This window comes from Amphibalanus amphitrite, unplaced genomic scaffold, assembly GCF_019059575.1.
Source record: "Amphibalanus amphitrite isolate SeventyFive unplaced genomic scaffold, NRLGWU_Aamphi_draft 001771F_arrow, whole genome shotgun sequence".
NCBI lineage: Eukaryota > Metazoa > Arthropoda > Thecostraca > Balanomorpha > Balanidae > Amphibalanus > Amphibalanus amphitrite.
The window spans coordinates 26,724-38,901 of NW_024883264.1; the positions used below are offsets into that span (position 1 = coordinate 26,724).

General features: G+C 49.6%; 1 protein-coding gene across 13 annotated transcripts in view; it reads right to left on the reverse strand.

Moving 5' to 3' along the window:
* Positions 1–12,178, reverse strand: part of LOC122375085 (PDZ and LIM domain protein Zasp-like) — a 59,630-nt gene that overhangs the window by 6,699 nt on the left and 40,753 nt on the right. For 11 of the 13 annotated variants that reach the window (XM_043354265.1, XM_043354259.1, XM_043354267.1 and 8 more), the window contains 3 exons: positions 8,472–8,778; positions 2,336–2,879; positions 1,536–1,722 (listed from right to left, as the gene is read on the reverse strand). In XM_043354265.1, the coding sequence (XP_043210200.1) occupies positions 1,536–1,722; positions 2,336–2,879; positions 8,472–8,778 (1,038 nt within the window). Of the gene's footprint in view, positions 1–1,535; positions 1,723–2,335; positions 2,880–8,471; positions 8,779–10,875; positions 11,080–12,178 lie in introns of all 13 variants that reach the window. The other 2 variants (XM_043354257.1, XM_043354255.1) reach the window with 1 other exon arrangement.

Genomic DNA, 12,178 nt, shown 5'->3' on the forward strand with positions numbered 1-12,178 from the left:
CGTGCGAAATTGCGAGGGGGTACCTCCAACTGACTTGTGCACGGCACCCTACTAACCGGTCTCTAGCGATGTGCCAAATTTGGGCACAATCGGCCCAGCCGTTCTCGAGATCTGGAAGCGGCACCCTGCACGTGCGCACGTGCAAAATGGGTCCCAACTGACTTGTGCACGGCACCCTACTAACCGGTCCCTAACTGTGTACCAAATTTGAGCGCAATCGGTCGAGCCGTTCTCGAGATCTGGAAACGACCCCTGCACGTGCGCACGTGCAGCAGCACCCCAACTCTGGCACATGGATATGCAGTGCCTAGTGGGTGCCTACCTACATGCCAACTTTCAGCGCAATCGGCCAAGTAGTTACCGAGATATTGCAACAATTACAAAACTGACACCTCTTCGTTTTGCACGTGGCACGTGCATAAGGGGTCACCCACATGCATCGGGAATAGTCCAATACTTGGTAGAAGGAATGAAGCTACCCTACAAAATTTACCGCATGTAAATCGGTCAAGTGGTTGCTGAGATATAAGCCTCTCAAAAGCGTGACCACGGCCGGCCGGCCGGCCGGCCGCTCATACTCAGAAATTTCCGTTAATCTAAGGAAAGACTACGCTCGCTTCGCTCGCTCCGTAATAACGGAAATTTCTGAGTATGAGCGGCCGGCCGGCCGGCTGGCCGTGGTCACGATTCTGCGACGCTTATATCTCAGCAACCACTTGACCGATTTACATGCGGTAATTTTTGTAGGGTAGCTTCATTCCTTCTACCAAGTATTGAACTATTCCCGATGGATGTGGGTGACCCCTTATGCACGTGCCACGTGCAAAACGAAGAGGTGTCACTTTTGTAATTGTTGCAATATCTCGGTAACTACTTGGCCGATTGCGCTGAAAGTTTGCATGTAGGTAGGCAGTAGGCACCCATTAGGCAATGCATATCCATGTGCCAGAGTTGGGGTGCTGCTGCACGTGCGCACGTGCATGGGTCGATTCCAGATCTCGAGAACGGCTGGACCGATAACGCTCAAATTTGGCACATGGTTAGGGACCGGTTAGTAGGGTGCCGTGCAAAAGTCAGTTGGGACCCATTTTGCACGTGCGCACGTGCAGGATGCCGCTTCCAGATCTCGAGAACGGCTGGGCCGATTGTGCTCAAATTTGGCATATCGCTAGAGACCGGTTAGTAGGGTGCCGTGCACAAGTTAGCTGGAGGTACCCCCTCGAAATTTCGCACGTGCAAGGCTCACCCTCTCGCTCGCTCCGTTAGTCGCCCCAAAAGGCGTTATACTGGTCTAAGGAAAGACTACGCTCGCTTCGCTCGCTCCGTAATCACAGGAAGATAACTGCAGTCTTCCATCATCAAAGCCCACAAGGCACAAACAACAAAACCAACCAACCTAACCATCCACCTACTGGTGTACCCTCCTGTTAGAACAGCCATAAATCATCGTTAAGATTGGGTAGCGAAGGCGGGTTCAGGGCCCTCCTAGCAGGAGGGCACGACATCCACCCGCACCCAACATCCCCCTTACGTACCCCCTTGATGCGTTTCTGGCACTTGAAGCAGATGGGCGCCAGGCTGGTCTCCCAGCACTTCTCGCAGTACGTCTGACCGTCCACCTCTACGAAACCAATGTGCTCCAGCTCGCAGCGGCAGTTGGGGGTGGCGCAGACGAAACAGGCCGGGCACCAGCACTGACCCAGAGCCGTGATAAACGGGCCTCTGTAGGCGACCGGGGAGAGGTCAGCGGCAGGGGCGGCGCCAGGGGGTCAGCGGCAGGGGCGCCGCCAGGGGCGGAGCATGGGGCGCGTCAAATGATGAACAGGCCGGACACCAGCACTGACCCAGCGCCAAGATGAACAGACCCTTGTGGGTGACAGGGGAGAGGTCAGCGGCAGGGGCGAGTCCAGGGGTGGGGCATGCGGAGGTCACTCAGAGGCTGGTGCGGATTCAGGGATGGGGCGGAAAGGGAAAATCTCTAATGTTTGGGTAGGGACCCGTTCAGGATGAGGCACGAGTAGGGCGAGCTTTGTGTTCAACGTAAAGGATTCTGAGTCCGAGAAGCGTCCAGTGATGGAGTGCGATATATCTTGAGGTGGGGCAGCGATGAGTAATGGTGTGGAACAGGAGCGATGCATTGAGTTTCAGGGGCGTAATTAACTAAGTCCTCAGATCCAACACGTAATTATCCATCAGTAGCGTTCCAGGCGTTTCAGGGGCGTAACAAACTACGTCCTCAGATCCAACACGTAGTTATCCACCACGAGGTTCCATTCACACATCCACATCGCCATCCACTCCACGGATCCAAATTCCAATCCACATATCCACTCACCGGATCTGATTTCCGCAGGTGTGGCAGACGGGGATCCGCGATCCGGCGGTGGCGGCCGGGTTCATCGTACCCCGGCCGCGGCGCGGGGCGTTCCTCCCCGCCGTCGAACCCTTTCCACCTCCACCACCGCCGCCTCCGCCAGTTCCCAGGCCGCTCAGACCTGGCAGACCGCCGTTGAAGCCGAGCTTCCCCGGGACGCCGATAGATGGTGCTGGTGGCGCCGCCGGCTTGGGCACCACCGGCTTGGGCGCGGCTGCAGGCGCGAACGAGGGCTGTCCGAAGTGTACCTGTTTGGGAGGGGCAGGAGCAGGGGCGGGAGCCGGAGGCGGAGCGAAGGAGACGGGAGCCGGCTTGGGCAGCACGGGAGGCGGAGCCGGCTTCGGGACAAAGGCCGGAGCCGGAGCCGGGGCCGGGGCCGGAGCCGGGGCAGGAGCGGGCGCGGGAGCCAGGGCGGGGTGCGAGACCTCGACGTGGCCTCCAGCGAATGGATGGGGAGCCGAGTCGACTTCTGTAGGCTTCGGAGGCCATGCGAATGTGGTGCCACCTACAGGGCAGGCGGGGAACTGTTACTGCACTACACCACACGCCAGGTGGCGGTGTTCTCAATGAGGTGTGCAAGGTGGGAGGAGCTGACCTTGAGGCACTAGCCAATCAGAGGCCAGAGTTCACTTGGGGGATAGCGCTGATTTTATAGCGCAGAAGGATCGTTTGATTGAATGTCTCCAATGAACGGCATAGGCAATTGTTGATTGGTCAGCTATCAAAGACGTCGTGATAAGTAAACCAATCATCAGCAAGCCTTGTTCATCTTTGGATAGGTATCATTCGGGGACGGCTTTCATTGGCACTGCGCACATCTCATTGAGAACACCACTCGATCAAGCAGCACGACAAAGCAACGACAAAGCATAAAAGAGTGAAGGAAGGCGCGCAAGAGTTGCGCTGAAGTTTCAGATCGCACTTTAGCTACCTATTTACGAGAAAGCACCACAAAGAAGATTCATATCACGTTCCTAAATTCAACTGCATACAAAGCACAGGAATGAGGAAAACGTAGAAACCCCAGTATGCTCTACCGCCTACACCAGATGTTCATATTCCTGCTCAGTGAAGCCAGTGTATCATTTCCTAAGTAACACGTTGCAAAAATATCCCGCGTCTTAATTCTGTGTGAAACCCGCGCACCGACAGGGGGCGGTTTTCCACCCCACCCAGAGGGTTTCCGTAACTAGCGGAAAAAACCACGGTGCATAGCGCCGCAAGATTTGGCATGACTAATTCCACATCAATTTTACACATGGTGAGCAAGTTTACACTTCTTACTTTTCAAGGTCAGGTCACCAGATTACTTTGAATGACCCGCCCTCAAATCACGTTTCTTTTGAGCAAAATGCTTACCTAATTATAAACCAAAGCAAGCTCTCCATGCAAGCTTCCGAGCTACGTGTGGGGATGTTTTAAGCAAATTCATGCAAAGCCAGTCTTGCTCAAGGCTATATAATGGCTTGCTTTGGGCGGTGTGTTGATTAGAGGTGGCAAAAGATGAAAATTTTGGGAACCAGACTCGAACCAGACCCGGCTGGACATTTCTGGAACCAGTCAGACCCGGTCTTAGTTGGAATCGGAACCAGTTGAACCCGTTCCCCAAAAGTCAATTAATACAAACTACTTGTAGGTATCATTAGTTGCATCAAGTAAAACAGCCTATTTCCCACTGGGAATACTCACGAGCTATTGTGTGCGCAAAGAAACATTCACTTCATATTTTGCAATAATGTGTAATGTGCAATATGTATAGTTTATGGAAGGACCCGGTTGGACCCGTCAGAAAATTTCCAGGAACCGGTCTGGACCCATATGGGTCCAGACTGGTTCTTTGGACCGGGTCCTCGGGTCCACATTTTGCCACCTCTAGTGTTGATGCGTGATGCTTATAACCGTCTATGGAAGCTAAAAGTCGAATGAGCTGCATAGATGTCTGAATGGTGATGAAGGATCACAGGATTAGCTAAGCAACGCGTGATAGGATTGAAAAAATGGATCGATTGGAATGCTAGGATGCAACATACCAATGTAGGCCTACACACTATACTGGCAGGAAACAATCTATTGATTGGAGACGATCAGAGGAGTAGGAAACCCGCATAAGAAGAGAATAAGCGATGCGAAGTTGGGATGGAAACTCGGATATTTACACAGATCGCTTATAAGAACGCCAGGAATGTTGGATAATTGGGAACAGTATTCAAAAGGGATCGGCAATATGCATCGATATTAAAGTATGAAAGAAATATTGATAAACCATGGCATGGTAAGCATATGCATTGTGATGACTGATGAGTTAACTTAGCCAAGCATAGCATTATTTGATTTCTGACCTCGACATTAATAATTCATTTCGGTTACATCTCAAGCAACGCCCGTTGGCATACCAGTCGATCGAGCCACGTTCTTAGACTGACAGCTTATCTGTCACGTAACCAATAACCGTGACGGACTTGCGTGACGGGTTGTCAGTATTTCGTGGTCACGTCAAGGTCACGTCACGTCACCTCGCCGTGTCGCGTTATAGCACGTCTAGTTGTAACGTCACGTCTCACACAGTCTATGTAGGCGCGATGTAACATAACTAGAACGTCCTGCTAGAATTCACGAAGGCAGTGACCGAGAATTGTCGGGGTTAGGAGAAAGCGGAAAGCGGAGAGAGAGAGAGAGAGAGAGAGAGAGAGAGAGAGAGAGAGAGGGAGAGAGGCAGAAAAAAAGACAAAGTTACGGATGTGGAGGTAGATGAAGAACGAAGAGACAAGTAAGGATAGTGGGCCGCAGAATATCAGTAAAGGAGATTGTCGAGGAATTGAAATGGAAAGATCGTGAGAATTGGTAGAAACTAGAAGAAGGGAGGATAGGGTGAAGTAGGGAAAATGTGTGATGTGTCCCAGAACAGACTACAATAACTGATCTTATATTGGGTTAGGGTGCGCGGTCGATCATTTTTGCCGAAACCTGAGCTGAAAGGTTAGCATTGTGTGAAACTAGTGTTGTGCATTTATCTCTCCTTGAAGGCCGTCGGTGGTGACTCTCCTCTGCGACCTTCGAAATCGCCTGCCCCAGTTGGCCCGCGCTTCAACGACCTGAATCGCCGCGGGCTATGTCGGGCAGGCGGCCCACTCTTGGCGAGCGACGAGACGAGAGTGCCAGTGGGTGGGAGAGGAGAGGGAGAGAGAGGAGAGGAGAGGAGAGGAGAGGAGAGGAGAGGAGAGGAGAGGAGAGGAGAGGAGAGGAGAGGAGAGGAGAGGAGAGGAGAGAAGAGGAGAGGAGAGGAGAGAAGAGAAGAGAGAGATGTATAGAGAAAGAGAGAAAGAGAGAGAGAGAGAGAGAGAGAGAGAGAGAGAGAGAGAGAGAGAGAGAGAGAGAGAGAGAGAGAGAGAGAGAGAGAGAGAGAGAGAGAGAGAGAGAGAGAGAGAGAGAGAGAGAGAGAGAGAGAGAGAGAGAGAGAGAGACGGAAAGAAAAAGTCTGAGCTCCGAAGCTCTTCGTCCACGACTAAAATCATCGTCATTGTCGAGGTTTGCGTTACCTGCGTTTGATGGAGGCGGAGAGGTGTCTTCGGCTCCCGTATAGTGTGTCTCCCTGCTACATTCGGATGACATCGCCTCCCTCCGCGAAGCCTCGAGACGTTCCCACACTTCATCGGACTGGTCCATCATATCTCCAGCGTGAGGCGATCCTACCGCTTCTAGATGAGGCTCATCTTGGCTCTGATAGGCATAGGCAGACTGCGGCATCGAGTAGGCTGAGCCGTCTACCACTTCTGGTTGAGGGGAAATTTCGTCGTTTTGGTGTGATTCCCATCGTGACATGGATTGTGATGATGTCTCACTCCTGGATGATGATACATGTGTGCTTTGTGAAGACATGCTGGTCTTTTCAGAGTAACAAGACTCAGACTCTTGCATTGTCTGAATTGATGAGGATTTTTCTGTTCTTTCATAGCTCTGTTCGGTTCTGCTATGCAAGGATTGAGTTAAATTTTTCTGCTGTCTGCATTCTTCATCGTCCTCTTGAATTGTGAACTTCACACATTTGCCTTTCGAGTGATCGGATGGCATCGGCTTATCAACGCTATCGCTGGCTGTCTCGGTGTTTTTCGAGACCTCCGTACGCTTTTGAGCCTCTGCTTCCATGATGCGTCGTTCATTTTCCTCTTTTGCCATCAAAGTCTCCCGGTCATCATCAAAAGCGCCTACCAACTCACTCCTTCGATCTTCCTCACATCTTCCCTCATCCTCCATCTTTTGCGGCTGCGTGAGCCCAGAGTCTCTAACCGGTTCAAACTTCCTGACTCTCCTGTTGGGTAGAGGAGAACCGGACCTCACCGCGGCCGCCGTCTCACTGATTAGCTTCTTCTGCTGAGCGCTCAGCTCGCTCAAACTGGGCACGTCAGCCGGTAAAGGCTGCTCGCGACACCACGCCTTGACGTCTCTCTCCATTTGAGCGACCCTTTCCAACTGGGCGCGATACTCCTCCTCACTCGCATCTCCAGCTCTCGCAGCGGCTGCTGTTTCCACCTCTAGTTCAGCTCTACGGCGTAGTAGATGTGGCAAGGGACTTGGTGAGCGATCTCCGCGATCTCTGCCACCCGTGCGACCCTCGGGTAGGTTATCATCACCGTCCCGAGCCCCAGGGTCGCCAGCGGGCGGGTGCCACTCTCGAGCCTCAGGGCCGACGGGCGGAGGGACAAACGGGGGTTGGTGCTTCTCCCGAGCGGCCACGACAGGTTGCAACATGTCGTGAAGGGTGTGGAAGTCTGGTGTGTCGTGAGGAGGTAGACCGCTGCCCGCCTGTGGGTACCAAATTGGACTGGCGGTGGGTTGTTCAGGGTCGTGTGCTGGGGGCCATTTGAAATGGGCGCGCTTGGGGCAAGCTATATGTGAAATGCCGCCTAGGAGTTCGAACGTGCAATGTCCGCCCAAAGTGAGGTGGGTACGTGATAAGTGGCGAATGTGTGAAAATGGAGACCAAAGTTTTATTAATCGTGCGTATGCGTTGCAAAATTATAAAAGGAGGCGAAGGTAATAGGAAAACAATATGTTGCAAGAAAATAAATTAAATCATTAAGGAGTAAACAAGCAAGGCAATTAGAGTACAATATTTCGAAAAACAAAAGACACAGCAAATCGCATGCATGAAATGGAATGCATGCAAATCAAGAAAAGGGAAACAAATGAACAAAAACAATCGCCGCAGCCCCAAAGGTAGGAATTGGGAGCGGCAAGGATGAAAGAAACGACATAGACGTTAGAAATTCTGAAAAACGAACAAGTCTCATAGCCAGCGCCTGCCATAGACTATGAAAAATAAAATGAAGACACAAAAATAAATGAAATTGGTGGCGTAACGCATTCAGTCTCGTAATATATGAGCAGAATGCCATGCAGGTTCGATATTTTCTAAACCTAGCTAAGTGACATTTTTAATTGCTTTCTGTAAAAACCCGTTTGTGCGTTATAAGACAAATAAGGAATCATTTTGGATAAGCGCTGGCCTTTATCTGCACAGACGTTGACATTGGTGTCGAAATAGTTTTTAGGGAGAATCCCATTCATTTTAGGATCAGTGTGTTTTGTGAGGCATTTGCCACTTCCTCACTTTTTCTCTTTATATAGTCACTGAATGGTTCCTCCAATATTGAAGTATAACTAAAATTCGCCGCCACTCATTTTTTGAACATTAGGCTTTCGTTACAAACATATGACAGTGTTTGAAAAATCACTGCGAGTATTACAGTTAAGAGGACGACGATGCAATAAACGCTTGAAGACGGCATATGTGCGTATCTTTGTCTATACTGTGACGATTTGAGGTATTGATATGATCTACTCTCGTCTCTCACAATACTCTTTTCCCAATATTCCTCATTTTATCTTATTCTGTCTTCCTGTGACCTTTTCAAGCATCTTGTCATCCTATTTAAACCTCCCTAATAATCTTGCATTATTTTGCTCTATATCAAATCAATATCAATCTCTACAACATTTTGGAAAATACGCACACACTGAACGCAAAGCACTAAACACAACCACAAGAGTAAAAAATACTCCCGACCCTAACCCGATAGGGCGTAGTTACAGTACTGACCTTTTCTCTGGGGCACATAGCTGGTGTAATCCACTTGGGAGATTCCCGACGATCCCGCTCCGTACAAGTGGGACTTCTGGGTGGACTGCTGGGAGGATTGCTGATGGAACTGCTGCGTGGACTGCTGCTGGAACTGCTGGGTTTGCTGCTGGTACTGCTGCGTCTGGTACGGCTGCGACACGGGTGCCGGAGCCGGAGCCGGAGCCGGAGCCGGAGCCGGAGCCGGAGCCGGAGCCGGAGCCGGGGCCGGAGCCGGAGCCGGAGCGGGAGCAGAGATGGGCTGGTAGCTCCCGGCAGCCGGAGACGGCTGTAAGGGTAAAGGTAGGGTAAGTTTCCGAAGGCACCGGTAGAGAATAGTTGAGGGGTAATCACAGAGCAATCAGGGAGTAGAATAGATAGTTGTCGGAGGCAAACGCTCATAGGCCAGGAACGACAACGGTAAGGAAGTGCAATGTAGAGACGAATGTATGCGGAGCTACACATCAAAACGAGCATTTGATTACGATGTGGTGCAATTTGATGGCAAGCAGCATGAAAGAACGAAAAAGTATTGTTTGTTTGTTTATTAGGGCTTTAGGGTGCGCCGACTACCAAGGTTATTTTGCGCCCAAGAGAACGAAAATGTCAGCATCGTTTTGTTCTTCTGTTTGTCCGTATTTTTTTTTTTTACTTGTATGAGTAAAATTGTGCAAACCTATGGAAGGATTCACCTAGACACGATGAAAATACATAACTTTTAAAGGGACCCTCCCACCTTAACATTAGATCTGAGTTGAGATAGCCAAAATGGGGTCCCTGGCTCACAATTACCGGTTTCGGCACTGACAACATCGAGAAATGCCTTAAATCGGAAATATTGAATTTCAAAATTGCAGCATTTTGATTCCGAGGGGCTAATGCATAGGAATACCCCTCTGAATGTGTGACGTCAGCGCAGATATCTAACGATTTTTAAATGTTTGACTAAAACGTTTTGTAGCACGCGGTGGTATATGCTGCTTTGCGCGCAACAAATGCCGCACTTTCAAATAAAGTCGCTAGGAACAGCGGAGATCCCAAAAAGTAAACAAAATAAAAGTCTAATATCTTGAAAACCGGTGAATATTTTTCGATGAAATTTGGTAGATTTTCGTTTTTTCTCTTTCTGAACCGAGCGACATCACTTTCATGCCAATTCATTAACTTTTTTAAAGGTGGGAGGGTCCCTTTAATATTTGGTCATTATCTTAAAAATATTTCAATCAGGGACGATAGAGAACCATTTACCAGAAGTTTCGTTAAACGAAGGCTGGTTTCTACTGATAGTGTTTTCAATGTTTTTTTTTCTGATAATGGGCATGCTACGGGGACTGTTGAGGATGCGTCTTGATATGGAATATGGCCCAATAGGTACCTAAACGAATTCCTTACTTGAAACCCTCCACGCCACATGGCTTGCGTTTCACTGATCCACTCCACGCAATCAGCGCCACGGTCACTTTACATCAGCCAATCACATCACTCCTCAACCTGCACTGGCCAATCACTGCTGCCGCTGCAGCGCTGACCGCCGCGATCGACAGTGGTCCTCAAACTGAGCCGCACTGACGGCATCTGTCGGTCGCCCTGCTCCGAGGCACGTCGGCCATCTTTGGCACGTGCGTTCGGCGCCAAGCATTCCGTACGTGTCGCAGCCGAGGACAAGTGCGTAGGTCGAGGATGATTTTTGAGTGTCAGCGTATCAAAATGACGACGAAAACGCGCCACAGGGGAGTTCTAGAGATAGACGGCAAGATAATAAAGATACAGAGACAAATAGGCACAATTTTGTGAGTAGATTGTTGTTGATACCACTGGAAAAGGCAACGAGTCATAATAACGAACGAGTCGGAAGTTTGCTCTCATCGAGGAACTACGATGGGCAGCATTGATCGTCTATGATATCTACAACTATCATCAACGTCTCATTTTCGGCATAAATGTCAAACGCCAACTACCAAATCTGCTCTACTACAGTTGCGAAGTCTCCTGCAAATCACGACACCCGTCGAATACCTTCTACATTGGAGATGCCCAGAGCTACAGCAAGCTACATCCTTAGTGGATATGTACTAACAACGCATGCAAATTGCTACAGTCTATCCTAGATACATACTTCATATATCCATATGGCAAACGAAGTATGCAAACACCTTTTGTTACATTGGAAGCTATATGCATCTGCTAGTTACAATTCACTCGCTGTTCCAGGAATGCCAGAAGCTTCCTACATTATTATTGTTGGTAGCTAACGTAATCCAAAAGAGTTTTAGTGCTAACTGAAGTCCAACAGCTACATTATAGTACCGAAACTACGTGACAGCGACAGTGTAATCTTCAAATAAACTATGGGCGGATTTCTGACAAAACATTCTCAAGTAAGTACCGTAGCCTTCGTCGGAGGCTTGGGAGCCTCCACCGGTGGTTCTTTCGGAATAATAACCGACTCAATTTCGGCAGACGCCGATGGAGTCAGAGAAGAGCCCTGGACGTTCTCAAACGGAGAACTCTGCACGTTCTCCGTCGGAGAACTTACAGTGGGCTCAGCATGAGAGTCCACAGGAGGCTTGCCAGCGTGACAGTCCTCAATCTGTGAACAGCCGCCGATAAATTGTACATAACAGTCGCCGGCTATGCCTGTTCGGAATTGATGCGCATCGTGCTCACGCTCGTCCGGCCACAGCCAATCAGAGAGCGCGATAAGATGGCTAGTGATTACGTCAGCAGGCATCATCAATTCACTGACGAGATAGAAAACTAATGACTGTTGGACCGGCTCCTGACGTCAGAATGACGTGGGTTTATATCGTTTGTCGCCGATATTTACACTGGCAACTGGACGAAGATTCCTGTCAAGTTATTTCACTACAGCGCTCCCCATTCATTCGGCTAATGGGAAGTGTTAGGAATTCGAATTTCGAACATTTGTGTACCAAATGGTTACCGGTCTCCTAAGCTATCGTGACATATGCTTCGCATTATAAAACCTAGCTTGATCATCCATTAGTGAAAAAGTGCCTATCTTCTAACATCCCTGAAAACGTCATCCACAACAAAACTGACTCAAGAGATAACAGTGACACATAAAATTATTCTCGTTATGCGTCGTTTTGAAGAGGCATTTACAAAACCAAACATATGTACACACACTTCGAAGCATACTGGAAAACGGGAATAGTTCGGATACCAAAGCACACATGCCAGTTGTACACCACCTCCAGTGGAGCCACCTGGCTGAGAAGCAATGGATTTTTGAGCTGCTATCACACCATCCACACGTCTTGGTCACGCCGAAGGCAGGCATTCCTGGGAGCAGCAAATAATGCGATTGTCTCTACTAAGGAAGAACTCGAAGACACTACGGTGGAGCGATTCTACGCAATCGGCTCAAGGTAAAGCCAAAGCAGGCCTCGCGCTACTTCTACCTCATTGCTGTCAAAACGGGTTGATGTTCATAAATGCAGGGTCAAGCCAGTATTGGCCTAGCTACAGCCAAAAGTACTGGCCCAGCTCCAGCCATCTAACCACTGCAAATACTGATTCGTCTCCAGGCACCAAGTACAGGCGGGTTGATGGTGCCTCCCCAAAACTACTGTTGCGCATTCCAAACAAGCCTCATGACGTCATTCATTCCCGCGAAGCATGACGTCAAACTCCAGCGGAGTCACGCCCAATCACTGGCAGGGGCA